The sequence below is a fragment of the Phalaenopsis equestris genome, unplaced genomic scaffold (genome assembly GCF_001263595.1).
Source record: "Phalaenopsis equestris unplaced genomic scaffold, ASM126359v1 Scaffold000572, whole genome shotgun sequence".
NCBI classification, from domain to species: Eukaryota; Viridiplantae; Streptophyta; class Magnoliopsida; order Asparagales; family Orchidaceae; genus Phalaenopsis; species Phalaenopsis equestris.
In genome coordinates, this window is record NW_018165012.1 from 928706 (window position 1) to 954567 (window position 25862).

A 25862-nucleotide genomic window follows, 5' to 3' on the forward strand; every position below is an offset into this window, starting at 1 on the left:
CATATCTCATTAAAGTTAGAAAATTAAATATTACTTTATGTAACATACTAAAATACATTATATTAATATGTTATTTTATTTAATTTTAAATTTTAAATTTTTAGGTTTACCAATATCTGGATATTCTTAGCATGATTCCCATAAATTTCAATTTATAAAATGCATTTTTCTAAATTTGTAGGGACAATTATCAATAAACAGGTGTTGGATACGAAAATACATAAGAATTGAGTGGTATCTTTGTAAATCTTCCATTTTTATAAGATTTCATTGGTTTGATGAATATTAATTCTCCCTTCACCACATAAGTCGCCATCTCTTATCTCTACAAAAATTAGACAAAAAAAGAAAAAAAAAATCTTTAATTAAATAATCATAAATATTGTATGCCTTTCAATTAAACCTGCATAATTTGTTTTATTAAATGGATAAAAATTAATTAATTATTTTAAAAATTATATAAAAGGACCATCAAATCAAGCATACGTAATTATATCATATACTCTAATTATTTTAAAATGAATAAAAATTTTTATTCCCTTAATTATTCAGGATTGTGAATAAAATATGTGCATATAAATGTCATAAAAAATAATTAATCAAATTAAATTATTCAGGATTATGAATAAAGAATATGTACATAATATCCGTGTATTTGGTCTTTCTTTTCAAAAAGTTCTTCCGAAATATGCACTTTTTTGCGTCTATACCTGCCTAAATACAGTGGTAGAAAGCTGCAATATGAACTTTAAGAAAAATGTAATAACCACCATAACTTTTTGAATAAGTGTTTATTTTAAAACAATTTTATATCTGATTCTTCAAACAGCTGCAGTTACAATTAATCATATTATCAGTATTTTGACCAAACTAATTTAATTAATAGTTTTTTTATGAGGCTTATAAGGCAATACTTTTAGGTGACAATGACATAGTATTTATCCATGGAAGTATCCACGTTAAGAAAATTAAATTTGTCCGCATGCACATTGGATGCCATCCTGCTGGACCTGACATGCATGATGCATCTCAAATGATTCATTATTTTTGACCCAAATTATGTGAGGTGGGCCCAAAAAGGGCTCTACTCACACTCTCAACTACTACTATGCTTTTATGTAAAATTTAGTATACATTTTATTATAGAGGATTTAATTATAAAAAACTAAGTAAGACAATTTAGAATTAATTGAAATTGATCATATTGGATCATAAATGAATCAGCTATGAATTTTTATATAAAGTTTATAGGTTGAAATGAACATTTCTATAAGAAAATCCAATGAAACCAAATTGTTATGATCCAAATCTAATTGGATGTAGATTAATCACTTGAAGAGATCTTAAAACCTTCATTATAATACTTTTAAGTATGAGGAATTAAGATAATCATCTTAAAAAGATAATCTAACGGCTAGTAGTGGGCGGGGTCCTCAAAAGAAAGACTTCATAAAATCAAGTGGTTGACGGAGTTTACACCAAATAATTATATAAGTCTGGCCTAAGAAGGTACAAGTGCACTAAAAATCTCATAAGACTATGAGCCTCAAAAGATTCAATTACATCAAAAGCCTCAGAAGACACAAGTCTTGGAAGACAAAAATCTGAGTACGCGACAAATTTCGGATGATACAAGTACATCAAATGCCTCGGAAGGCACATACCTAAAAAAACACGAACCTCAAATGACATGAGCCTTAAATGTACATGATTTTTCTATATGCAAATAACATAAGCTAACCTTGGGGGAGACGGATTTTGCACAATCATGAACGTTAGCAGCGGAAGTGACCCTTGTTCATCGTTGTACATTTTGTCTTCATCTTCATCTAATTTAGCACCTTGTGGTCATCGCTTTGCAACGTCCCATGCCTATCCAAATTTTATTGCGACATCTCTAATTTTATTTTTGGAACCACATAAGTACTATTTAAAAGCAAACCAGAGATGACTAATATATATATATATATATAATTGCTATATTTCAAGCTAGTGTCTTTTCACAAATCAAGAGGCATATCATTATCAGCAGTGAGACAATGCATCATTGAAAAAAGTATCAGGAGTCTAATGAAATATATAATATATGCAACTTATCGGAAGCAAAAAAAGCTCAGCTCAAATAAGAATTCGAGCCAAACACACGCCTAATTCGAACAAATGAATATGATTCAAGCTGAACACAAACAAGCTACCCATAAGTCATTTCGAACATAAGCCGAACACGAACATTTTTTCTATTTTTTGAACTAGCGGAGCACAAACAAATCTTAATCTCTTTAAAATACGACTCCTTTACACCCCTACCTCCAAGCCACCTTTTTTATGTATCATTCAACAAATTCTAACTTTTTTCCATTTTGCAACTAAATAAAAAAATAGTTGGATACTAAATTTACAATAATCTAATATTTTATTTGCAGCTAGGAGACAAAAATTTTGCGGGAAGGAGAAGACCAGACAGTTATATTTTACATTAACCATACGTTGCTTATGTTTAGGATAAGATCAGAGTTAAATGGTAATACTTCAGAACACTAACGTCTATAGCAACAAATTAATTATATAGCATTAATTACCTCACAATATGGTAATGATATAAATGAAAATATATTTTTATAAAACATAAGTAAGGACAAATACTTTGAAAATAATCCAAATATGAAGGAGGAAATATTGTCAAAAAAATACGAAATAAATTTAAATACTGAAGTAAAAACTGTAAAATATTATTAATTATTATATTTTAATTAGTTAATTAATTAATTTTCTCGGTTATATCGATCTTTCTCTCTCTCTCTACTCTCTTTTCTGCGCTGTGGGTGGTGAAAGCGACGGCCCAGCAATGGGAGAGTGGCATATCCACCTACTTTAAAAAATGAAACTTTAATTCGCCTTTTTTTTGGGTATTTAAAGGGGCGGAGTGCAGCTATTCTCTTCATCCATTGCTCCTAACTCCGTTCACTCCGTTTTCTTGTTCTCCGTTTGCTTTCCCTCATTGCAGTCTGCCTTTTCTCCATTATTTTCTTCATTTTGGTCTTCTTCTGCAAGGTAAAGGTCACTTTCGTCTGCCGAAAGTCCTACAGAAAGTGAAGCTTTTTTTCTTTTGAATCTTTGATTAGGGTTTTCGGTGGGTAATTTTCTAGCTAGCTTCTTCATGAACTAGTGCAACTAAATAATGGAAGTTCTGAACGGAAATTAATGGCAAAATTACGATTTTTATATGAAGAAGATGATATCTGTGGAGGCAGGGGGGAGTGCTCTTGCTCCACTGGAACTATGGAATGGATGGTTTAATGGTATTCCAACATATGTAAACTGTGAGCACTGCGAAGCATGTCCTTAGACAAATATAAACTATAATTTTCAGCAAAAAAATGAACTTTTTATGCGGGGGATTTGAGTGGTTTGCACCGGAAAAAAAGAAAAGAAGTAATTTTATTTTCAAATTTCGTCATCTTATCATTCCAAAAATATCAGCTTTCTATCTACGGATTTTTTTTTAGTCACACGTATCATTCTGAAAATTTTCTTCTTTGTTATGCTTAGTAAACTACGAAAGATCCGCCTTTTATCAGCAAAAAAACATCACGTTTCTGATTTCAATCTCGCTGCCTTTTATGCCTTCATCACGTTTTCTAACTTATCTTTAGTAAGGCGTGGGAGTGCACCTAGTACTGAGCGAAAACCTCACTTGTTGTTTTCTGAAGCCGGTCTAATTTTCCTGGTCCATTTCTGAGTTTTTCTCAAGGAAAAAGTAGGAATCTTGCTTAAGATCTGCACAAGTTTGTTACCTCGAGATTAGATCTGGCTAATCTCCTAGTTTATAAAATATTTGTTTGCTTGGCTTGCCATGCAGGATGGTCTCTGCTCACATGTGGTTTATCAACTCTTACATTTTATTTTATTTTATTTGTAGATATGTTATTGAGCCTTTCTTGTTTTAATTTCTAAGTCAAAGATCTAAACTTTTATAGATTTTGCTAGAGATTTCTGACAAACTCTTGCTGTGCTTCTCTGTTTTTTTATTATGTAGTTTAGCTCTACTGAATCTGTAGCGGAGGAGAGGAGCCATGGCTGATAATAGATTTTTTGGCCGCGTTCATAGCGTTCGTGAGCGGCTTGGAGACACACTTTCAGCTCACACAAATGAGTTGCTTGCACTCTTCTCAAGGTGCTAAATTATTTTCCTGTTCTGTTCTTGTTTCACTGTTATAATTCACCATTAATCTCTTGTTAGATTGAATGATCGCCAATGAGTAATTGGTTAAATCGATCTTTTAATGATAAGATGGTTTTCAAATCATTAAAAAAAATCACTTATTCTCTGTTTAAAGCATTTGAATCTGCATGGCAAGTTTTGGTTAAAAGAAATTCATACAAGGAGTTACATCGTGTAGATTTGTCAAACAAGGGAAGGGGATGTTACTGCCCCACCAGATTCTGGCCGAGTATGAATCTGTGATCCCTGAAGCAGATCGTGAGAAGCTCAAAGGTGGTATTTTTGAAGATGTTCTCAAAGCTTCTCAGGTTTGATCGATTAGTTCCCTTTTTCTGCGCTTCCTTGAGCGTTTTTTTGTCCAAAGTAGTCCCTTTTTGTTCATTATCGACATCATTGTGTATGTTTTACAGGAGGCCATAGTTGTACCTCCATGGGTGGCGCTTGCAATCCGACCAAGGCCTGGAGTGTGGGAATATGTGAGGGTTAATGTAAGTGAATTGGCTGTGGAGGAGCTCACAGTGCCTGAGTACTTACAGTTCAAGGAAGAGCTCGTGGATGGGAGGTTGGTTCTCAAATTTCGTGGATCTATGGCTTAATTTACAGATTACAAATTCAATTTAAGCTGATTTACTTGTTTGCTTCTTCCAGATCTCAGAGCAACTTCACTTTAGAGTTAGACTTTGAGCCCTTTAATGCATCCTTCCCTCGCCCCTCCCTTTCGAAATCCATTGGTAATGGTGTGCAGTTTCTGAATCGCCATCTTTCCTCGAAACTGTTCTATGACAAGGAAAGCCTGTATCCGCTGCTCAATTTCTTGAGGCATCACCATTATAATGGGGTGGTGAGTTTTTTTCTGTCATGTTTATTAAGTTTCTCCTTTCCTTTTGTTCCACTGATTAGTAGTAGTTTGACTTGTAATCCTAAAATTGACTTGTAGAGCATGATGCTGAATGATAGAATTCAAAGCCTAACTGCTCTCCAAACTTCACTAAGGAAGGCTGAGGCACATCTACTCGGTATCCCACCGGACACACCTTATTCAGAGTTCAACCATAGGTATTCCATGGCTATCTTGCCTTTCTGTTTCATGCATATCTGAAGATTACCAGTGGCCACCATTAAATTTTTTCATTCAACGGAAAACTGTCTGCTTTTAGGTTCCAAGAGCTTGGCTTGGAGAAAGGTTGGGGCGATACAGCCGAGCGCGTGAAAGAGACCATTCATCTTCTCCTTGATCTTCTCGAAGCCCCCGATCCATGCACGTTGGAGAGCTTCCTTGGTAGAGTTCCCATGGTGTTTAACGTCGTCATCTTATCGCCTCACGGCTACTTCGCTCAAGCTAACGTCTTGGGTTATCCCGACACCGGCGGCCAGGTGATTTTCTCGAAGAATCAGTTCTATATTTTGAGCGAAGGTGGTATTGGGGTGATATTTTAATTTTAATACTATCTCAATATCACCAATTCACACCTAGCTCATCTGCACCTAATATTTTTAACCATATTTCAGTTCATGTTCATTCTTCCTTTTTCGGTTCAGCCATGATTATTAGTTTGATCTGCAGGTTGTGTACATTTTGGATCAAGTTCGTGCCTTGGAGAATGAAATGCTTCTCAGAATAAAGCAACAGGGGCTTGATATCACTCCAAGGATTCTCATTGTATGTTTTAATTATCTGATCTGATCCGATCCCTTGCGTATATTTAGAAGAAATTAAAGTATTCTCTCTGATACAGGTGACCAGATTGCTGCCAGATGCAGTAGGAACCACTTGTGGGCAGCGTCTAGAGAAGGTTATTGGGACTGAGCACACACACATTCTTAGAGTTCCCTTCCGAACAGAAAAAGGAGTCATTCGGAAATGGATATCGCGTTTTGAAGTGTGGCCTTACGTCGAAACTTTCTCTGATGTTCGTCTCTCTGATCTCTGCATTTCCATGAAAAGGCTTTAATCTTGTTTTGAAAGCAGACTCATTTGAATGATTGTTGTGAATCAGGATGTAGTGAACGAGTTGGCTAGAGAGCTGCAGGCAACCCCGGATCTCATTATTGGAAACTATAGTGATGGAAATCTCGTAGCTTCTTTGTTGGCGCACAAACTCGGAGTTACTCAGGTTTCCAAAATCAAATTTTTATTTATGTATTGATGAATTTATGAACTCTTGATTGTTTAATCACTGATATTTTGTTAATATCCAGTGCACAATTGCTCATGCCTTGGAGAAAACCAAGTACCCAAATTCTGATATATATTGGAAGAATTTTGAGGAACAATATCATTTCTCTTGCCAGTTCACTGCTGATCTTATTGCCATGAATCATGCTGATTTCATTATCACGAGCACATTCCAGGAGATTGCTGGAAGGTACTAAATTTTCACTAAGTAAATTCTTAAACATATGTTAATGAGGATTATTAACATGAATTATATTTCAGTAAGGATACTGTGGGGCAATATGAATCACACACTGCTTTCACTCTTCCCGGACTCTACCGAGTCGTTCATGGCATCGACGTCTTCGATCCCAAGTTCAATATCGTCTCCCCTGGAGCAGACATGTCGATCTATTTCTCCTATGCTGAGGAGAGCAAAAGGCTTACCGCACTTCACCCTGAAATTGAAGAACTGTTATTTAGTGATGTTGAGAACAGTGAGCACAAGTGAGATCCTATTCTTTTGCTCTCTTAAACATTATAAAGTTAAGATTTTGATTTCTTGACTGAGTTACAAACTATATGATTTCAGGTTTGGGTTGAAGGACAAGAACAAACCTATCATCTTCTCCATGGCTAGGCTCGATCGAGTGAAGAACATTACAGGCCTTGTTGAGCTCTACGGGAAGAATCCTCGTCTGAGGGAGCTTGTTAACCTCGTGGTGGTTGCTGGAGACCATGCGAAGGCATCTAAGGATCTTGAGGAACAAGAGGAGATGAAGAAGATGTACAAGTTTATCGAAGAGTACAAGCTCGACGGCCACATAAGGTGGATTTCAGCTCAGATGAACAGAGTCCGCAATGGCGAGCTGTATCGCTACGTCGCAGACAAGAAGGGTGCATTTGTTCAGGTAGAAAGAACTACATCTCTACTGGATTCCCAGCTTTCAAGTTTGAATTTTTAATAAAAATTTGTGTTCTTCTCTTTGTTCAGCCTGCATTCTATGAAGCTTTCGGATTAACGGTTGTCGAATCTATGACCTGCGGTCTGCCGACGTTTGCCACTGTGCATGGAGGACCTGGAGAGATCATAATACACGGAGTTTCAGGTTTTCACATTGATCCATATCAGGGCGATAAGGCTGCTGAGCTGCTCGTGAACTTCTTCGAGAAGAGCAGGGAGGATCCCGGTTACTGGACGAAGATCTCCAACGGAGCCATCAAGCGAATCGAGGAGAAGTAAAGATCTCAACTTTAAGCTCAAAATGACGAATTTTAACAAGATTTTCCGTGTTACAGCTTTGATTAACTCGATTCGCGAACTTGCAGATATACCTGGAAGCTCTACTCTGAGAGATTGATGACGTTATCTGGCGTTTATGGTTTCTGGAAGTATGTCTCGAATTTGGATAGGCGTGAGACCAAGCGCTATCTTGAGATGTTTTATGCGCTGAAATACCGTAATCTGGTACGCATAATTTGGATTTAAATTGATAAGAAAATTTCTTTGGATCTGTTTTAAGTTAATATTTTGCGTTTTTTTCTGCTGTTTCAGGCATTGTCTGTTCCTCTGCATTCTGATGAAGAGGCGGTTGTGAATGGAACAAAGTGAGGTTGTGCTAGCTGTGAGTTTCGGTGAGGGTTGTGAGATTGGCTTGTGTTGTTCTGTTTCTGCTGCGTGTTTTGAATTCATAATGTTTGCGTTTTTGGCCCAAAAATGTCATATTTGTAATGGAATTTCGAGGTTTCGGTTTGAATGTGATTTGATGTTTTTATCGCAAATATAATTTTTTTCCTTTTCTTGGTGAAAATATGGTCTTTTGAGATCTGAATGCACAACATGGAAGTAACAAAATTTTGTATTTACAGAACAACGATTAAAAGCTGTAGAAATATTGTTTTGTGCCAAGTATAAATTTTAAACACTCAGCTCGTACTTATAATTAAAGAAAACAAAAAAACAGGAAGAGGAGAAAGATTGAGAGATGTAGACAGAAAGAAATCAGAGTTGGGAGCCTGAAGAAGATAATTAGATATTTTATTATTTCATTACAGCTTGACACAATGTGATATAAATAGATAATCTGATGGCAGTGTAAAGGTTAAAATAGATATAACACACTTTATTTACACTATAAAGCTTTTGTTCCGGCAGAATCCCTAAGCTTTGGAAGAGTTGGCCGAAGCAATAGATGAGCGGCCAAAGGAAGGCGCAGTTCCTTCCATTGATCTAGGTGAACCTCTCGCCGACCTAACCAGAAGAGGCAAGTATGAACATGAAGGTCCTTTTTAACCCTCCTTGAAGATGAGGATCAAGTTGAGAGATTGTCATCTTGTTGGTGAGTTTTTTATGTCGAGCAGTTAGTAAAAATGCGGCATTTTGTTCTTCTGTCATTAGATGTTGTAGATGTATGTTTTCGAGCTAGATATATGGTCTTTGATAAAAAAATATTCAATTTCTATATGTTTAGTACGATCATCAAATACGGGATTGTGCGCAAGTGGGATAGCATGAGTGCTGTCATTATGTAGAATGGTAGAACGGGATGATTGATTTGTAAGTACATGCAACAATCTTCTTAACTAAATTATTTTAGTTGTGGCCGAAACAAGAGCCCTATATTATGTTTCGGTGAAAAATTTGGTGACCATGGGTTGTTTCTTTGATGACCACGAGATGAGATTGAGAAATAGATGTAGAATATAGAAATGGATTTCTTGTCGTTCAATCGACTTCTGTATATGCACTTAAGAGCAAAAATTTTGAGGTAATAGGTAAATCATAATTAAGCGTACCTTTTAAATACTTGAGAAGTAGTTATGATTGTTGGTAGTGAATGGCAGATGGTTGATGCATGTGTTGACTTAGGTAATTTAAAATGAATGTTCTATATGGGCGAGTAATTGTGAGACACTGTCGTGATCCTATGGCTTGTCTGTAATCGTTTAGATCGGTCAGAGGGTTGGGGTTATCGGTGGGTTACTGAAGTATTGTGGGCAAAAGTGTTAGAATTGGATTGGCTTGAACCATTTGAGTTTTGTGTAGGATATCAATGAGATATTGTGTTTGATTGAGAGAGTGCCCATGAGAGGTGTGATGTATGTGTAAACCGAGAAAAAGAGATATTGAGCCAAGTTGTGTTAAATTAAACGGAGCGCTTAGTATAATAATTAATTTGATAATAACAGTGGAGAATTTTCAGTTATTAAGATATCATCAAAATAAACTAATAAATAAATACATATGTTATGGTGATGATAAATTAATAAAGAGAGGTCGTCAGTGCTTAGAGTAAAATGTGTGTATAAAAAATTGCAAAAAGTGGAATACAACTGTCATGGATCCTATTTCAGATCATAAGTGACCTTGGTTATTTTGGAAGTAGGGCTAGGACGTGTAGAGTTAGTGAAGTCAGATGGTTGTGTCATGTAAATAGTGTCATCAAGTTTCTCATGGAAAAAAAATATTGAAAACATCAAGTTTTTGAATTTCCCATTATTTGGTGGTGGATAAAACAACGAGAAGATGAATGACATGAAATTTAACAATAGGGTTGAAGGTTTCATTGTAATCTATGCCTTGTTTTTATTTAAAACCTTGAGCCACAAGCCCAACTTTATATCAGGCTATTGAGACATAAACAAGATATTTAATTCAAAATGTCCATTTAGATCCTAGAATATTTTAATTTTTGGTGGGAGGAACAAGATCCCAAGTACCTTGCAGTTGTAATGCCATAAATTTGTCGGACATGGCTTGTCGTCTGTGAGAGAATTTGACAGCTTGGGTATAAGTATTGGGAGTGCCGAAAGAACTAATGGTGTGTTGAAGATCAAAACATTTTGTTAATTTTAAACTGTCAGCTTGTTGTCAGTTTATCATAGGATGTTGTTTGGTTTGGGAAGGTAAAGAAGATATGGAGGGGGAACACATCCAAGAGCAGGGTGTATGAGGGAGGGGAGTTGAGTTAGGATGGGCATCATATTAGTGGGGGAGGTGGGCAGAGAAGATTGATGTGATAAAATTGAAGAGGTAATGGGACCAGTTAGTGATGTGGATTTGTTAGTGAGAGATAGGTAGCATAAGAGGAGTATTTGTGGAGTGACTAGGTAAAGAGGAGGAATCCAAAGATTGTTTGAAAGAAAAAAATATCTTCAGCAAAAAGAACATGATGCGAAATAAAAGTGTCGTTCTTTTGAATATCATGACATTTGTAACCTTTATGAGGAGGGTTATAGCCAAAAACTATATATTGAGATGCTTTTGGATAAAACTTGTGAGTGATATGTTGTGATTGCCATGGAAAACATAAGCACTCAAAGGTTCAGGTGACATACTATATAGAAGTTGAAATGGGGATAGATGATAAGTGATGATAGAAGGGAGGCAATCGATTCGATAGTTGGCAGTTTGGATGGCATTAATCAAAAACTAAAGTGGAAGATGAGAAGTGTTGAGTAATATGTGTGTGATTTCTATTAAATGCCTGTTTTTACATTCTATAATTTCATTTTGTTCAGGAGTATACGAGCAACTATATTGGTCATGTGATGTGTATTCTCCTCCTCCTTCAGTTCTTAAAAAATCTATGTTAGCTTGAAAATGATTTTAAACATTTTATGCAGAGAAATAAACAGAACAATGGTTTTAAATTTATTTTGTAAGAGAATGCACCAACAAAAATGAGAAAAGACATCAATGAGAGTTACATAATATTTGTAGCCTTCTAAAGAGGCATGAGAGAAAGGTCCCTAGATATCTGAATGTAACATTTCAAAAAAAAATGTAAGTAGTGAACTATGAGAAAAAGATAGTTTGAGACTTTTATTTTAAGCAAATTCAGTACATAATTGAGAAGAGAGATTTTGAGGTGAGGATGAGAATGAGCTATCCTTTCAAGAACTTTCTTATGGTGATGACCTAATATGTGATGCCAGAGATTGAAACGTTTAATGCTATGAAGAACTGTGATCGTGTATAAGCCTTGATTTGCAGTTTCATAAAGAAGAATTGTCTTTGTTGATAGATCTTGAAATTAAAATTTATTGGCTAAAAAATAACTTGATAATTATTATCTTGTGTGAGTTTTTGAAAAAAAAAATGAGAGATATATTGAGAGATGCAGAAGAGAGGAAATCAAAGATGGGATTTTGAAAAAGATAAGTCAATCCTTTATTATTTCATTTCTTTGATCATAATTACAGCTTGATACAACGATATAAATAGATAGCCCAATGACAAACTAATAAATAATGTGAAGGATAAAATAGATATAACATTCTCCTTATTTACAAAATAGTATTTTTGTTCTACCAGAATCCCCAAGCATTGGAAGAATCGGCCAAAGCAATAGATGAGTGGCCAGAGGAAGACGCAAGCCCATCCATGGATCCAAATGAGCCCCTCTTAGAGATAATTGATAGAGGCGGGTATGAACACTAAGCTCCCTTTTTACTAATAAACTCTTTTGAACTTATTTTTGAAAATAATTGATCGTCAAAGTATAGGTTTTATGTAGATAAAATTCGTGAAAGTTTTATTTATGTACACCACTCAATCTTATGTAATTACATATCTAACCTCTAAACTTCAATTATATTTAGATATAAGAATTGGGTGACATAAATATATAGTTAAGGTTGAGCCAATTATGTAAATACATATGAATAGAGTGGTATGTATCTAAATGACGTTTGATCTCCGTCGGGCTTCTTCCTCTCCCGAAGTCCATGGCGGCGGGTCGCTTCTCCTCCTTCTTCAGCCGAGCCGCCTCCGTTCCATGGAGCAGCATCGCCGGAGAAGCCTTTGATCGCGTCGTACTCGTCGCCAAGACCGTTTGCTTCGTCCATGTCATCAATAACTACGTCTGCAGCATCGCTCTGGTCCTCTCTCTCTCCCCTTCACACCCTCTTCTCGAATCTCTTCGCATGGATTCCTAAACGCTGATGCTTTCAGGTTCGAGGTCCGAGCATGCTGCCGAACATTAACATGACAGGAGATATAGTGGCGGTGGAGCGGTTTAGCCCTCGTTGGAACCTGATCGACGTTGGTGACGTCGTGCTTCTCCGATCGCCGGAGAACCCAATGAAGACCGTCACGAAGAGGGTGCTCGGTCTTGAGGGCGATACCGTCACTTTTCTGGTCGATCCCAGCAATGGGTTCGCGTCTAAGACTGTTTTGGTGGGTGCGGTTGTTTCTCTCGTACTTCGGCATTCAGTCGATTATCTCTGAGCTCTTCTCCGCCCTTTTTGTTTTGCTAAGAATGTGTGTTCCATTATTAGGTGCCGAAGGGACATGTTTGGGTGCAGGGGGATAACATTTATGAATCTAGGGATTCAAGACAATTCGGGCCGGTACCTTATGGATTGATACATGGGAGGGCATTTTGTAGGGTGAGCTTCTAGTTTTAACTTTTTTTCTTCCAACATATGTTTTTGTTCAAGAAGCATTTTTTTAACTAGTTAGCAAGCATCATAATCATTCTGAACTTTGCTTTTCTTTTCCTGTCACATGCAACATATTTTTCATTGTTTCAGTGCTATGTTGAGAAGCAATTGTTCAACTACTCAATGGGGCATTTTGGGTTCCCCTTCTTCTCCCTCCACCACCATACTCTCCCTTCAATTCCGTATACATATTTATGTTTCAAATCAATTTTTAGATCTCAGCCTCATTCCATTCAATTTTCAAGAAAGTCGTTGAGCTTAATAAAAAAAAGGCATTTTTTATGCATACGGCCCAATTCTTGTTATTTAAATATCTTTTTTACCTCCCAAATCTTTCACATGACATTAAAAGGATCACTATTTTAACTTTTAGAAAGTGAAATACACTTTTTCATGCATAGGTACGGTGGGCATGTATGTAAAGTTGAAGTTTACATGCTTAGATGTGTAAATACATGGGAATTGAGCGGTTTGCATTTAAATCTTCCAATAAAAAAATGCTCTACCAGAAAGTAGAGTTGATTGATTACCATTAAACATATTTGTCGTACCAGTGAGGAATAAATTATACTCTTACTTGCTTCTTTATGCATACAGACAAGGTTCATTTGGTTATAATGCTCTTTGTTATTTGCTTTCTTGATCAGTAGAAACAGTTTAAACTCTTCGCTACTACGCTGTTCATTTTGAGTTGCCCTTGATCTCCCATCACTAACATCCTCTATTCCAATTTCAGGAATGTCATTAAGCTTAAAAATAGGTTCTACGAGCAAGTAGAGTTGATTACCAATAAACTGGTTTGGTATACCTGCGAGGACTACTAAATGGGTTTGGTGTTATTACATTATTCAGTCTCACTTGCTACTAATAGAGAGTAAGGTTCATTTGGTGATTTTTTTAATTTTATTATATTCTTGATCAGTAGAAAGAGTTTAAAGAATCTGGTTTAACTATTGTGAGGAATGCAACTTGCTTTCAATGGTAGGTTAGATGGCTTCCTAGAAATTATATTTAATGAATAAATAAATTATTTAAATTAATCATATTTAAATTAAGTTTATCTTATCCTATTATAATGATATTTATTTCAATCATGTAATTGCTCATGTCAGTGTCACGATAGTTTTCTTAACCAAACAACTATAATTTTTACCACACCTTAGTCATTTAGTTCATCAAATACGTATCCGTTTTGCTTTGCAGCACCAACACATCATATAACAGCTCTACTATGTCATATTGAGCTTTAATTTTGGATCTCCTATTGAACTATTAGAATTTGATAAGTCAGCCTCAGCTGTAACAGGCATATCCTGAAAATTAAAAACGAAGTCATTGTTATAAAAATCTAATTGTTAATTTCTTCCAGCTCATCGGAATCATTTAAATTATTATGATTACTATTCCTAATCATATCATATTAGTTGCTAACTTGCTATATAGGCTTGTCGATTAATATATTTCACAAATTCTCTTCATGTCCGCTCTGTTTTAGATGCATTAAAAAAATTGAAGTATGCCTTGCATTGAAAAAAATTATATATGATAAGGAAAAAAAGGAATACTCCGCCGCATTACATAATTTTAGTTTGCCACTTCAATTTTGAATTTCATCTATGTTTTTTTTTATCAGAAAGGTTATTTTTTGGTGCGTTTAAATAATGCTTAACATTTGACATGTAAAACTCTTGGATCTTTTGATATTTTGTAGGCTTTCTTTATCCAGACTTAGGAGCACAAAGTAATGATGCCTTGAAGTTTAGACCGCTTTATTGAATGCTATAATCTACAAACTGATTAAAAATAAAGGGGCAATTACATATAGATCACCTAAAACATTACTATTTATAAATCAACCACCCCTCTTTCTTCCATTTTTCAAATTCTCACTTAAATATCAAAATTCATTGTAAAACTCCAACCCATATTTTTCATTTTCATGAAACTATCAATAGTATGATTGTGGCACACATATAAATAAATCGGTTTGGTATTTCAAAAGAATAATTTGGGTATTTGGTTTGTAAATAGCAATGTTTTGGGTGGTCTCTATGTAATTATCCCAAAAATAAAATGAGACTCTTTAAATATTTTAATAAAAATGCAAGTGTTGTTTAGCTCATTATTATATACATAACAATGTTATCTAATGACCTGAGGATCTTTTAGGAAAAATCTTTTTATGATCACACAGTTGGATAGGAAACTTTGATACAGATGGATCATCCATGGAATATTATATGAGGGAGATCAATGAATGGGAAGCTTAAAAACTCATTGAAATCATGATTACAGCTAGATAATGATGTCTTTTTAACATCTTTGGCACACAATTACTTTGTAATTTTCACAAGATTAGTACGCATGACTCTGGATATATTATCTTAAGTTCAACTATATAAATTCAACCACATGAATCTATATATATATATATTATAGCTTAAATTTTTATTGGTATCTATCCGCTAAAATATTAGATTTATTGTTGTTGTAATGTTCCACCATACCAACAAATGGTATTAGAACCAATGATTTGACTAAAGATCAATGTACTATGTTCCATAGGTCTTAGGAGCATCTACTAAGTTGAGCAAGGTCATTATATGGTTGCTCTTATGCAGGCTTCATTTATTTGAATGTGCTCTTTTTGCTTGATATTTAATGATATTTAAGTAAATTTGAGGAGTAATGACCAACATGGAGAATGCTCATACGATAAGGAGATTGTTGCGATACACATTAAAGTGGAAAACAATCTCAAATCAGAAGTTAAAATAAGCATTGAGCTCCTATTATTCTATTTTTAGACAATATATTGTAGTGTTTAAGCTTTTGTGTTGTTGATTATCCATTTAGTAATTTATTGGCCATTACTTGGACCCTTGATGTTCTATCCTTCTAACAGCCTTGTATTATCCCACTAAATAAAGTTATTAAAGCATGTCGCTTTTATATTGTTCCATGCTAATATTCACTGACTATTGGGATGAGATCTATAAAATGTGCCATATTTTAAACTTTGAGTGTACTACACAAATAGGCTTATTTATATGCAATATGCAATATTTCAATCCTAACCTAACCAGACAATTTAGGAAAATTTATTCTTTCCTAACTCCATCATGAAAAAAAACAAGGAAATTCAAATTTAAATTTAAAACACAAACATATAAAAAACAACATAAAAATTTAAAATTGATCTCAATCTTGTTGTCCTTTGAATCACTTTGTCTTCAAATGAATTTTAAATCTTTGGCTCCTGAACTTGATTGGTAGGTGTTCAATTGAGAATTCTCCTTCATTTATGGACTTACTAGCAATTTGATCTTCAATCTCGACAAAATGAGCTGAGAATCTCCACCACCGGTATTCTCCATTAAAATATTGAACTATCAAAATTTTAACCATCACGATTCGTATTATCTCTTCATTAGAAGATGCTCAAGTCACGATTATGGATGATCATCCGCTTGATCCAATCCCTAGAGCACTGGTAGTGAAAGAAGTTAACTTGGTTCAATTCGAATTAATTTTCTAATTTGAGACCTCTAGCTCTATCCTTCCCAAATGGACTCATCTTAGCTTCTCATTTCAAGCTATGTTACACGGTTTACACTTCCACTTGATGAAGAAATAAAAGCACTTGGTTGAAGAGAGCGACTATTACAATCAAGGAGAAAATCATTTAGAAATTTTTAAAAAATGTTAATTTATTTAGGAATTCGTAATATAAAGCCATAAAGGTATTCAAAATTAACAAAGTACTTGGTAAAGACCTGGGGTCCCTGGATTAGAATAGTATTTGGCAAACAATTATAGTGCTCAGCACTAGCAAAAGTGCTTGCCAGTAAGTAAATTCTCAGGAAGTAATAAGAACTCGATATTCAGAAACTAATGCTGAGAAATTGTCGGAAATAAGATAAAAGTATTTAGAGTACAAATGCTCAGTAATCTGTAATCACTTCTCAAGACACATTGAATTGCAGATGTCCTTTCACAAGCAATTTACTTGTCATTAAAATTAGAAAGATTTACAAATATACCACTCAACTCCTATTTATTTACATATCTGACACCTAAACTTCAATTTTTACGTGCATGAAAAGGTGTATCTCTCATTTTAGAAGTTAAAATGAATGTATTTTTTCTGCGATATGAAAGTTTTTGTTGGTATGTTGTTGCTTTCTTTTTCCACAGTGAACGCATAACATTTGAAATGCTGTCAGCTTTCAGTACTCATAATATTACACTATTTTGAGTTTTTATGGTTTAATTTCTGATTTTTTGGGTGATATGAAGGTTTGGCCGCCTGAAAGTTTCGGCTCTATTGGGCAAAAGATGTAAATTTTGTCGAGGCGCGCATGAAGATTATGCTTCTATGGTAATTTTCTGTGAGTACATCTTTTCTGCTCTGCCTTCTTCCTTGAAAAAAATGTTCTTTTTATAGCACTGTCAATGATATTCCTTCTACTAAGTCAGTAATCTTTCATCACTTTTCTGTGAGCACATCTTTTAATTTCTTCTTTTATGATTTTCTTCGTCCGATTTATGTCTAAGATCCCTTCGAAAATTATTGATAATTCATTCGCTTGTTAAGTTCCATGAATGACCATGACATGGAGGAAAATTAGAAAACATGTTTAGATTTAGCCATACTGATATGATATAATTATATGATTAGTTTTTGTATTAGGTTAATCAGAGAGGTTTGTTTGCAAATTAGTATTAATGTGATTCTTATACTTGTATAAATAGATTCTATTTTTAGACCTCAGTGAGTGCAAAAAAATGAAGGTTCTTCCTATTCTGTGCTTCTTTCTCCTACTTTCGCTATCTTTGAATTGTCATATATTTATGTTTCTCCTCCCTAGTTCTGGGTTGGGGGGAATCAAAGAAGTGAATCACTGATAGATGACAATTCAAAGACGGCGACTACTCTAGAAACAAGTTTTTGTTTTATTAGCAGGCGCATTTACATAAGTACCACCCAATTCATATATTTATTAAGCTTTAATTATTATATTTATAATGCTCAACTCTTTCATATCACATCAAAAATATCACTAAGTAAATTTTTAAAAACTAAAATACACATTTTTATGCATATGTAAAGTCGCATATACGTAAAAAATTGAAGTTTAGAAGTTAGATTATGTACATGCATAAGAATTGAATGGTATGTATGCAAATCTTCCTTTCCATTTATATTGCATTATATTTTTAATTTGGAAATTCTCGCCTATTGACTGACCCTTCTCAGGCTTCTTTGCAGGGTGGCTGTTTATTAAATTCAACCAATCCATGTAATCTACGTATGCTTTTTCTGTAATGTATGATTCACTCATGATTCATCTCTATGAATTAATGTTTCATCAATTCTTCATTGTGCAAAAACTAAATTTTATTGGGTGAAATATGATAAATAATTATTCATCAATAATTTTGTCTTAATTATTATTTTCAAGAAGTTTCAGAATTTGGTAGAATTTGGTTTTGATTTTATTATAAAATTTCAATTGTGATGGGTGTGATACTTTATTTTATTTTGGGAGTTTTTTATTTTATCTATTAATTTTTTTTTATTATAAAATATTACAGAATGTATATTTCAATTATTAAATAAAGATGATTATTTAACTGAGGTTTATGTTAAAGTATGAAATGTAATTTAATGTGCCTTAATTATAAAATTGCAAGCATTTATATATTTTCCACACAATTCTTAAATATTTACACATCTAACACCTAAACTTTCATATATAGGTGCATATTTTAGGCATTTACTTGTTCTCTCGGAAAAAAAATAAGTTTAATATTACATAAAAAATATTACTATTAAAATATATCTTTTGTTACATAGATTTATGATACCAAAGTAAATATCAAATTTTAGGTGTTATGTAAATATATAGAAATTGTGAGGTATGCATGCAAAATTTCTTTATATTGTATTGCATTCAATTCTTTTATATAAATTTGGTTTATTAATATAAAAAAAGATTTTATGCTACGGGTGAGATATTGTAATATTACTTCGTTAAATATATATATTATTAAGTGTAATCTTTATATAAAATAATCAACCAAAAAAATGCATTAAATTAATTAATAATAATCACCATTGTTACATTAAAATTAAATCATTATTTTAAATTTCAGTATTAGACTACTTTGGAAAAACTCAATTTACTCTCAAAAACTTTTCTTAATTGTGTGTATATATAATATATATCCAATGTGCCAAACAATTCGAGTACCACAACCCCACGGGTGAATCGAACCCCAGACTAGAGAGGACTTACAACTGACAAACAGATGTCCGACCAACTGATCAGAGCACGCGACGTGTGTGTGTGTGTGTATCAAAATATTCAAATATTTTCTTATTATGTGGATTTGTCATAAAACCACTTCCTTGGATGTATTTGAGTATAACTATTAATCTTTTCGAACTATTTGTTAATGATTGTCACATTTTTTATAATAAAATAAATAATCGTTCGGCGAGATGGAAGAAAAAATATTTATCTTCATTACCAAGCTTAGGCTTAAATTTATTATTTTGAGTTATTTATGCCTAAATGTTTAAAAAAGAAAACCTCTTTCATGATATCAAATTTTCTTCAAAGTAATGATGATTTAAAAAACTTCATATTATTGCTTGGGATAAATTTATTAAGCCTAAATATTGTGTGGGCTTGATCTTCAATCTCTAGACACTATCAATACTAAGATTAAAATCATTTAGAAATTATATAATTTTAATTCTATTTTATCTTATTGGTGTTTTAATTATTATGGCTCTATTTTGAATATTTTGTGTCTGAAAGTTTGTCCATTTTTGGAAAGATCTTATTAATATGGCTACAAGAATTAGACATTATTATAACTTCAAAGTTACTTCTGATAGTCAATTATATTTCTTTTATGACACTTCGATAATGGGCTATCTTTGAAAGAAAACTTGGGAGATATTATTTTTAATTGGTTTAATCTTCCTTACAATGCTAAAATTTGCGACGTTTTAAGGAATAACAGTTGAAACCGTGATATTTTTATAAATGCTCTTGTTATCTTGATTAATGATATAGTCAAAATTTCTAAATTTCATGGTCTTTCTTGTCTTTGGAAGAATGTTAACATGTTGTGTCATAAGTTAGTTTACTTCTTTTTATTTGAATCCTTTTTCTCAGTGTTGATTGGTTTAAGCTTACATGATTTAAAGTTTATATTATTAAATATACTTTTATTACTTAGAAAACCATACATAAAGGTCATAAACTTGTGATTTTCTTTGTCTAAGTTGAATTAATATGTATAATATTAGTGTTCTTTGTTCGAATATCATTGAGAATCACGATCATCTCTTTTTCAATGTCATGTTTTGGAATGAAAGAAACTTTAGAAATTTTAAAAATAAATTTACTCCAATTGATTCAATTATTCGTAACATTTATTGGATGATTATTTTTAAAAGCGGGAATTGGAAATTTAAAAAGGGATATAAGTAGCATTATTATTAAATCTTATGGTATTATGGATGATTTTAAGTAATTTTCTGTTTGCTCTGTTTCTAGTATTTTGATTTTGACTTGTTTGTTTTTTTGCTTTGTCTGATGTGTTTGAGCTTATCCTTTTTTCCTAGTTGTTGTTTCAATGGTTTCTGTTGGTATTTGTGATTGTTTCTATTGCATATATTTCCACCTATTTTTTCTTACTTTTTCTATGTATTCTTCTTTACTTTGTCTTCTTTTGATCTTTTGATGAGTTCCTATTGAATGTTGGCCTCCTACCTCTATTTATTAAGGGTCTGTTTGAAGCAGTTTATTTGGTGCGGTGACGTTATGAAAATGAATCTGGATTGTTTGGGTAAACTGCGTTTTGATAGCTTATGCGTTATGAAAATACGTCTAGATTGTTTGGGCAAACTTCATTTCTTAGGTAATAAATCTTTTAAGTATTAGATAAATGTTACCACCCAAATCTACTAGGCATGTCATTTACATACATACCACCCAAATCTTATGTATTTACATATACAAATTGCTGAAAGTAAAATAACTTTTCCTAACGTTTCTGGGACCATGAATGATGACAATGCGAAAAGCAACTGTGATTCTTCGGAAAAAGGGAGCATTTATATACATACCACCCAACTCTTATGTATTTACATATCTAACAACTAAATTTTACTTTTTTACATTCATACCACCAAAATCTATCATATCACATAAAAACATCATTATTTCCTCCTTTAGAAAGTGGCATACATTTTCTTGCATAAGATGTCATATATGTACAAATTAACAATTAAGATATGTAAATACATAAAAACTGAGGGGTATGCATGTAAATATTCCAACAACAAAAAAAACAAAAAACAAAAGAACAGTACCTGGTGCATTGCGTATATCATGTTCCTCACTTTCTCCAGAAGTGGCGGGCCATTAATTTTGTCCCATTCCAATCCAAATCCAATCCAGATCTATTAGAACCCAACAACTCCAAAACAATATAATTCATAAGTCAGAATCATACCAAGAAACAAATTTTTTTTTTCTTATTTTAGAATCAAAATCGAATTGAAATAGCTTTGCACAGCTTTTCATATAAAACAATTTGAAGAACAAACTCTTTGTTCAAACAATGCAGAAAAAATACATTACTAAGGGCCCGTTTGAGGCAGCTTATTTGGGTGGGGGTGGCATTTTGAAAACGCGGCCTACTGTTTGAAAAATGCTTTCGGCGGACGTTTTCAAAACGCCCCGACGCTCGGTGTTTTATTTGTGCTAGGGAGTCGCACGCGGTGCAAGGTATGCGTTCGACGTTCGCGACTGGCGTTACGAGAAGAATTCCTCCCGAGCCCCTCGACTGTTCTCTCTCGCGATCTCCCTCACCCCCTCTTCCCGATCTACTCCCTCGCGAAGAACATCGTTTCGCTGATCTCCTCCCTCGCGAAACCCTCGCGAAGCCTTTGCGCATTGATTCGCCGATCTCCTCCCTCGCGAAGCCCTCGCGCATCGATTCGCCGATTTCCTCCCTCACGAAGAACTCCCTCGTGAAGCCCTCACAAAGAACATCTATTCGCCGATCTCCTCCCTCGCAAAGAACATCCATTCGCCGATCTCCTCTGTAAGCTATCATGCTTTCTGGATTCAATATTGATTTCCCACAATATTTATCGCGTGAAGGGGCAGCATGCTCTCGGATGGTGAGAGTGAAGACATATCTTCCTCTATTGATTTTAGAAGTTTATTTCACTTTTCATATTTCATTTTTTAGCAATAAAACATGTTTGATAGGTACAAATAAATAAAATTATTTTTGAAAACAATTAGAATTACTCACATCTATTTTGAGTATTTTTAAAAATATATTAATTTCACTCTGCTCCAAACATGGGCATAGTGGTCATTTATTCAGTAACAACTATAAATAAGCTATTATGAATAAGCTCCCCCAAACAACAAACCAACTTATCTTGATAATCTGCAGATTATCAGATTATCAGAATAAGCTGATAATCTGCTTATCAGCAGATTATAAATAATCAACAGCTGCCCCAAACAGACCCTATCTCAGCAACAGATTATATATATATATATAATTGGCCAAAATTGCATGAAAATAAATGCAGACAAATCATAAATAGCACTTTGTCAGCTACAGAAAGGCCATTAAACAAGACATAGGATCACATATAATCATCCACAAATATATATTTATATAAAGAGAACATCAAAGCCAAAATCCACAGTGCAATTTAATCCATAAGATTAGCATTTCAGGTTCTGCATAATCTCCTAAACACAAATCCTAAAAAATATATAAAAAAAGAAAAAGAAAACGACATGGAATGAAAGGGATAATAAAAATATTTGACACTTTATCTCTTAATTTACAGAAATTATCCATCAAAACCAGTTCAGACAGATTCAGAACACAGCTCCTAACATTGGCATGTCTTCAAAGCTCCAAAGGTCCCCAAAACTTATACCATCCTGACTCATCTCAGACCCAAGAAGCGAATCAAATGATAAATCAGAGTTCCCTTCAATGAAAGGCATGAATTTCATGTCTGGCTCAAAAGCTGAGAGCTCTTCCGGCCGCCGCTTGATCCGCAGAAACAGCTTCACCAGAATTGTTCTTCAGTTTCTTCATTGGTGCAGCAGTTTCTTCCACAAACTCAGACTTAATATCTTCAACAATGGGAGGAGGAATAGATGTAATCTCAGGGAAATTAGTTTCACGTTCCCACCCAAATCCCGAGCAATTCAATGAGTTGCTTTCTTGCTCGGAACGGAAATTTATGATAGGTTCGAGAGGCGAAGAGATCGCTGAGTCGACCTTAAATTGCTCCTTTGCTTCCAATCCTGAACTCGAGTACACATTGTAATTCATGTTGTTCGAGTAACCAAAAGAGTTGTTGAAGCAAAATTCCTGGGACGAGTTTGGTTTACATGTTTTTGTTGAACTCATTTTAGGGAGGTGAGTTTGGGGAATTTTGGGGCCATCATCGGGGAAGTTTACCTTGGCTTTCTTACCGCGAATCTTACGAGCTGCAGCATCGTAAGCTTTTGCAGCTTCCTCCGGAGTGTCAAATGTTCCAAGCCAGACCCGCTCGCCTTTGCGAGGATCTCTAATCTCAGCCGCCCATTTACCCCATGGGCGCTGACGTATTCCTCGGAATTGATTCTTTCTCTTCCTTTTAGATGATTTATCGTTAGGTCCTGCAACATATAGAAACTCAACAATCAGAATTATGATGTAAAATTATTATTTGACTTATAATTTGTTTATAAAATGTTATTAAAATTATATTTTAAAATGAAATGAGAAGAATTAACTATTTGGGGCTCAAGATGTATTAAAATATATCTAATGATAGAGTTCTAGTAGAATTTTGGCAACTACTCAAGAATTTTGATGATTCTTTTGAATTTCCTCCGAAGCTCAGTTAAAATTCTTCAATTTTGGTTTAACCTATCGAAAAAGGCCGAAAATGAAAATATTAAGAGGTTTTGGATTGATTACAATCAGTGACATTAACTTCTGATCTACTTTTATGACACTGAAGCTCCTCCTTATAGTCTTTTCTTATTCTTCTAAGCCATGCAGTTAATTCTATCTCTATAAGATTATGAATAGATTATAGATCCACCTTCAAGACTAAATTTTTATTATCTTACCAAATCTTATACCAACACAAAGTTGAAAAATTTATGTCTGTATTCCAAGAAAATTCCTTCCTTGGAATCAACAATTCATTGTCAAAAAGCTAAACATGAAAGGGTCATTTCACAACTTATTTGTTTAAAATCAATTTACAAAAAAAAAAAAAAAAAAAAAAAAAAGGTTCCATGAAGGGTAAAAATGATACTAATTATCCATGTACTAAATTAGAAAAATAAGGAAATCTAGTGACAAATATAAATCCCTAAAACCAGTTTAAGGCGGCGATTTATAGGCGTTTTATAGACAGTTTCGTGGCGGTGCTCTGCCTAACCGTGATCTCAAAAAGCTGCATTTTCTCGCTAGACCTAACTAAAAAAGTTGTCTTCTAACTTTTTTTCGAAAAAAAAAAAAAAAAAAAAAAATTTAAAAAATATAGACACCGTAACTTTTTGAAGAGAAGTTTTTCCTTCAATAATTTCATAATTGCTTTTTCAAACAACTTCACTGGCCCCAAACAGACACTTAACGATTGATTTAACTTAAATCCAACCAAACATTAAAGTTGGAAAATTTAATCCAACGCCCTGTTAACTCAAATTTCCTCGTTTTTCTTTCTTTTTTTCAAACGTCCTGTCTGTTTTCCCACGTAAATCTGGATTTATTAAATTCTATTGAGAGGCTGATTTATTCCGTCATCGCTGGCGACCTCCTATGTCTGCAATTGGGTTTGATAAATCCGGTTTTATCAGATTTGATAAATCCCCTTTAATGAAAATATAAGGTGCAGCCCAACACCCCCTTAGAAATTCAAACCCCACAAGGTAGAACCTTTAAGCAACACAGTACCGAATTATGTTAGCTCAGAGACCACAAAATTATTCTACTGATAAGTAAGACATAGCTTTCTTCCATTAAAAGAGATACCATTCCAAAACCTAATTAAAAACAGATATACCATAAAGGCTTTAAGAAAATAGAAGCTCAGCAATATTCTAAAACGACTGCACGAAATAGAAAAGTAAAAATTCAAAAGATTAGAAGCCTAAAAGGTCATAAACCTAAAAATCCACAATCATTCACATGCTCTCCATCCAAATAAATCGATCAAAAAGACTCCAAAATCCCTAAGAAAAAACACAATCAAATCCCTATTTCAGCACAGAAAACCAAAAATAAATAAATAAATAAACAGGAAACAGTGAATTCTCCATTAATCCACTCACCTCGGGAAAAAGAAGACGCCTTAGGGCGAAAGACCAACGGCTTAACCTCGAACAAATTCTCCAGTTCCTCCTCCTCAGGATCGTCCTCAAACTCCTGAAAATCGGCCTCGAAATCATCGTCGAACACCGCCGCTCGAATCCTCCGGCCGCCCTTGCTCTTCCTCCTCCGATCCGGCCATAGCTTGTTGGCGGTCACTCTGCTTGACCGCAGGCTCGACGTCGAGATGAAATCGGAGATGATCGCTCCACCGCACATAACGAAATCGGAAAGATAATTATTTTTTTCTTGTTGAAGAAGACGAGGGCAAATGAGACGGAGGACACCATATATAGGAATGGGGAGAGAAATTCGGGGAAAGCGTGTGGCCAATGTAATTATATACAGAGCTTTTACATATCTACCACCCAATTTCTATGTATTAACATATCTACCGTTCATTTTTAATTTTTACATGAAGATCATCCGACTCCTATATTTTTTATATAAAATAATGTAGTAGCTCAAAATATATTAATTTAGGATTAAAATATAAGTATAGTTTAAACACGAATTCTACTATTTTTGTTATATGATTTAAATTTTATTTGAAGTTTATTTTAAATGCCTAAAAATTTTTAAAAGAAGTTCATTTAATAGTAG

At 34.0% G+C, this 25862-nt stretch overlaps 3 protein-coding genes across 7 annotated transcripts; 2 read left to right on the top strand and 1 right to left on the bottom strand.

Moving 5' to 3' along the window:
* Positions 1 to 2929: 2929 nt before the first annotated feature.
* LOC110029413 (sucrose synthase 2) lies at positions 2930 to 8159 on the top strand. 2 transcript variants are annotated; one of them, XM_020731693.1, is made up of 16 exons: positions 2930 to 3051; positions 4037 to 4174; positions 4401 to 4530; positions 4633 to 4784; positions 4871 to 5063; positions 5160 to 5278; positions 5380 to 5596; positions 5787 to 5882; positions 5959 to 6132; positions 6220 to 6336; positions 6422 to 6588; positions 6660 to 6884; positions 6970 to 7288; positions 7372 to 7616; positions 7707 to 7845; positions 7933 to 8159. In XM_020731693.1, the coding sequence occupies exons 2-16, from the start codon at positions 4074 to 4076 to the stop codon at positions 7987 to 7989; spliced, it is 2451 nt and encodes an 816-aa protein (XP_020587352.1). In that variant the 5' UTR covers positions 2930 to 3051; positions 4037 to 4073; the 3' UTR covers positions 7990 to 8159. The 2 variants fall into 2 exon arrangements, with proteins under 2 accessions (XP_020587352.1, XP_020587353.1); XM_020731694.1 differs by having other exon boundaries at positions 4042 to 4174.
* Positions 8160 to 12037: 3878 nt separating this feature from the next.
* LOC110029434 (mitochondrial inner membrane protease subunit 1-like) lies at positions 12038 to 18246 on the top strand. 4 transcript variants are annotated; one of them, XM_020731732.1, is made up of 5 exons: positions 12038 to 12260; positions 12334 to 12558; positions 12660 to 12770; positions 17124 to 17215; positions 18085 to 18246. In XM_020731732.1, exons 1-4 carry the CDS (start codon positions 12108 to 12110, stop codon positions 17166 to 17168), a joined length of 534 nt encoding a protein of 177 aa, XP_020587391.1. In that variant the 5' UTR covers positions 12038 to 12107; the 3' UTR covers positions 17169 to 17215; positions 18085 to 18246. The 4 variants fall into 4 exon arrangements, with proteins under 4 accessions (XP_020587391.1, XP_020587393.1, XP_020587392.1 ...); XM_020731734.1 differs by having other exon boundaries at positions 18097 to 18246; XM_020731733.1 differs by having other exon boundaries at positions 17124 to 17205.
* A 4345-nt stretch (positions 18247 to 22591) lies between these two features.
* On the bottom strand, positions 22592 to 25573 carry LOC110029450 (ethylene-responsive transcription factor 1). Its single transcript, XM_020731754.1, is given in 3 exon segments — positions 22592 to 22937; positions 22939 to 23554; positions 25223 to 25573. Coding segments are annotated over 3 exon segments (1050 nt in total). The 5' UTR covers positions 25479 to 25573; the 3' UTR covers positions 22592 to 22759.
* Between the last annotated feature and the right edge of the window lie 289 nt (positions 25574 to 25862).

Bases quoted from the DNA above. Each gene is read 5' to 3' on its own strand.
- LOC110029413 (XM_020731693.1), top strand. From the start codon at position 4,074: ATGGCTGATAATAGATTTTTTGGCCGCGTTCATAGCGTTCGTGAGCGG. The intron at 4,785-4,870 runs GTTGGTTCTCAA...TGCTTCTTCCAG, and splicing joins GAAGAGCTCGTGGATGGGAG to ATCTCAGAGCAACTTCACTT. The intron at 6,589-6,659 runs GTACTAAATTTT...ATTATATTTCAG, and splicing joins TTCCAGGAGATTGCTGGAAG to TAAGGATACTGTGGGGCAAT.
- LOC110029434 (XM_020731732.1), top strand. From the start codon at position 12,108: ATGGCGGCGGGTCGCTTCTCCTCCTTCTTCAGCCGAGCCGCCTCCGTT. The intron at 12,261-12,333 runs GTCCTCTCTCTC...TGATGCTTTCAG, and splicing joins ACGTCTGCAGCATCGCTCTG to GTTCGAGGTCCGAGCATGCT. The intron at 12,771-17,123 runs GTGAGCTTCTAG...GGTGATATGAAG, and splicing joins ATGGGAGGGCATTTTGTAGG to GTTTGGCCGCCTGAAAGTTT.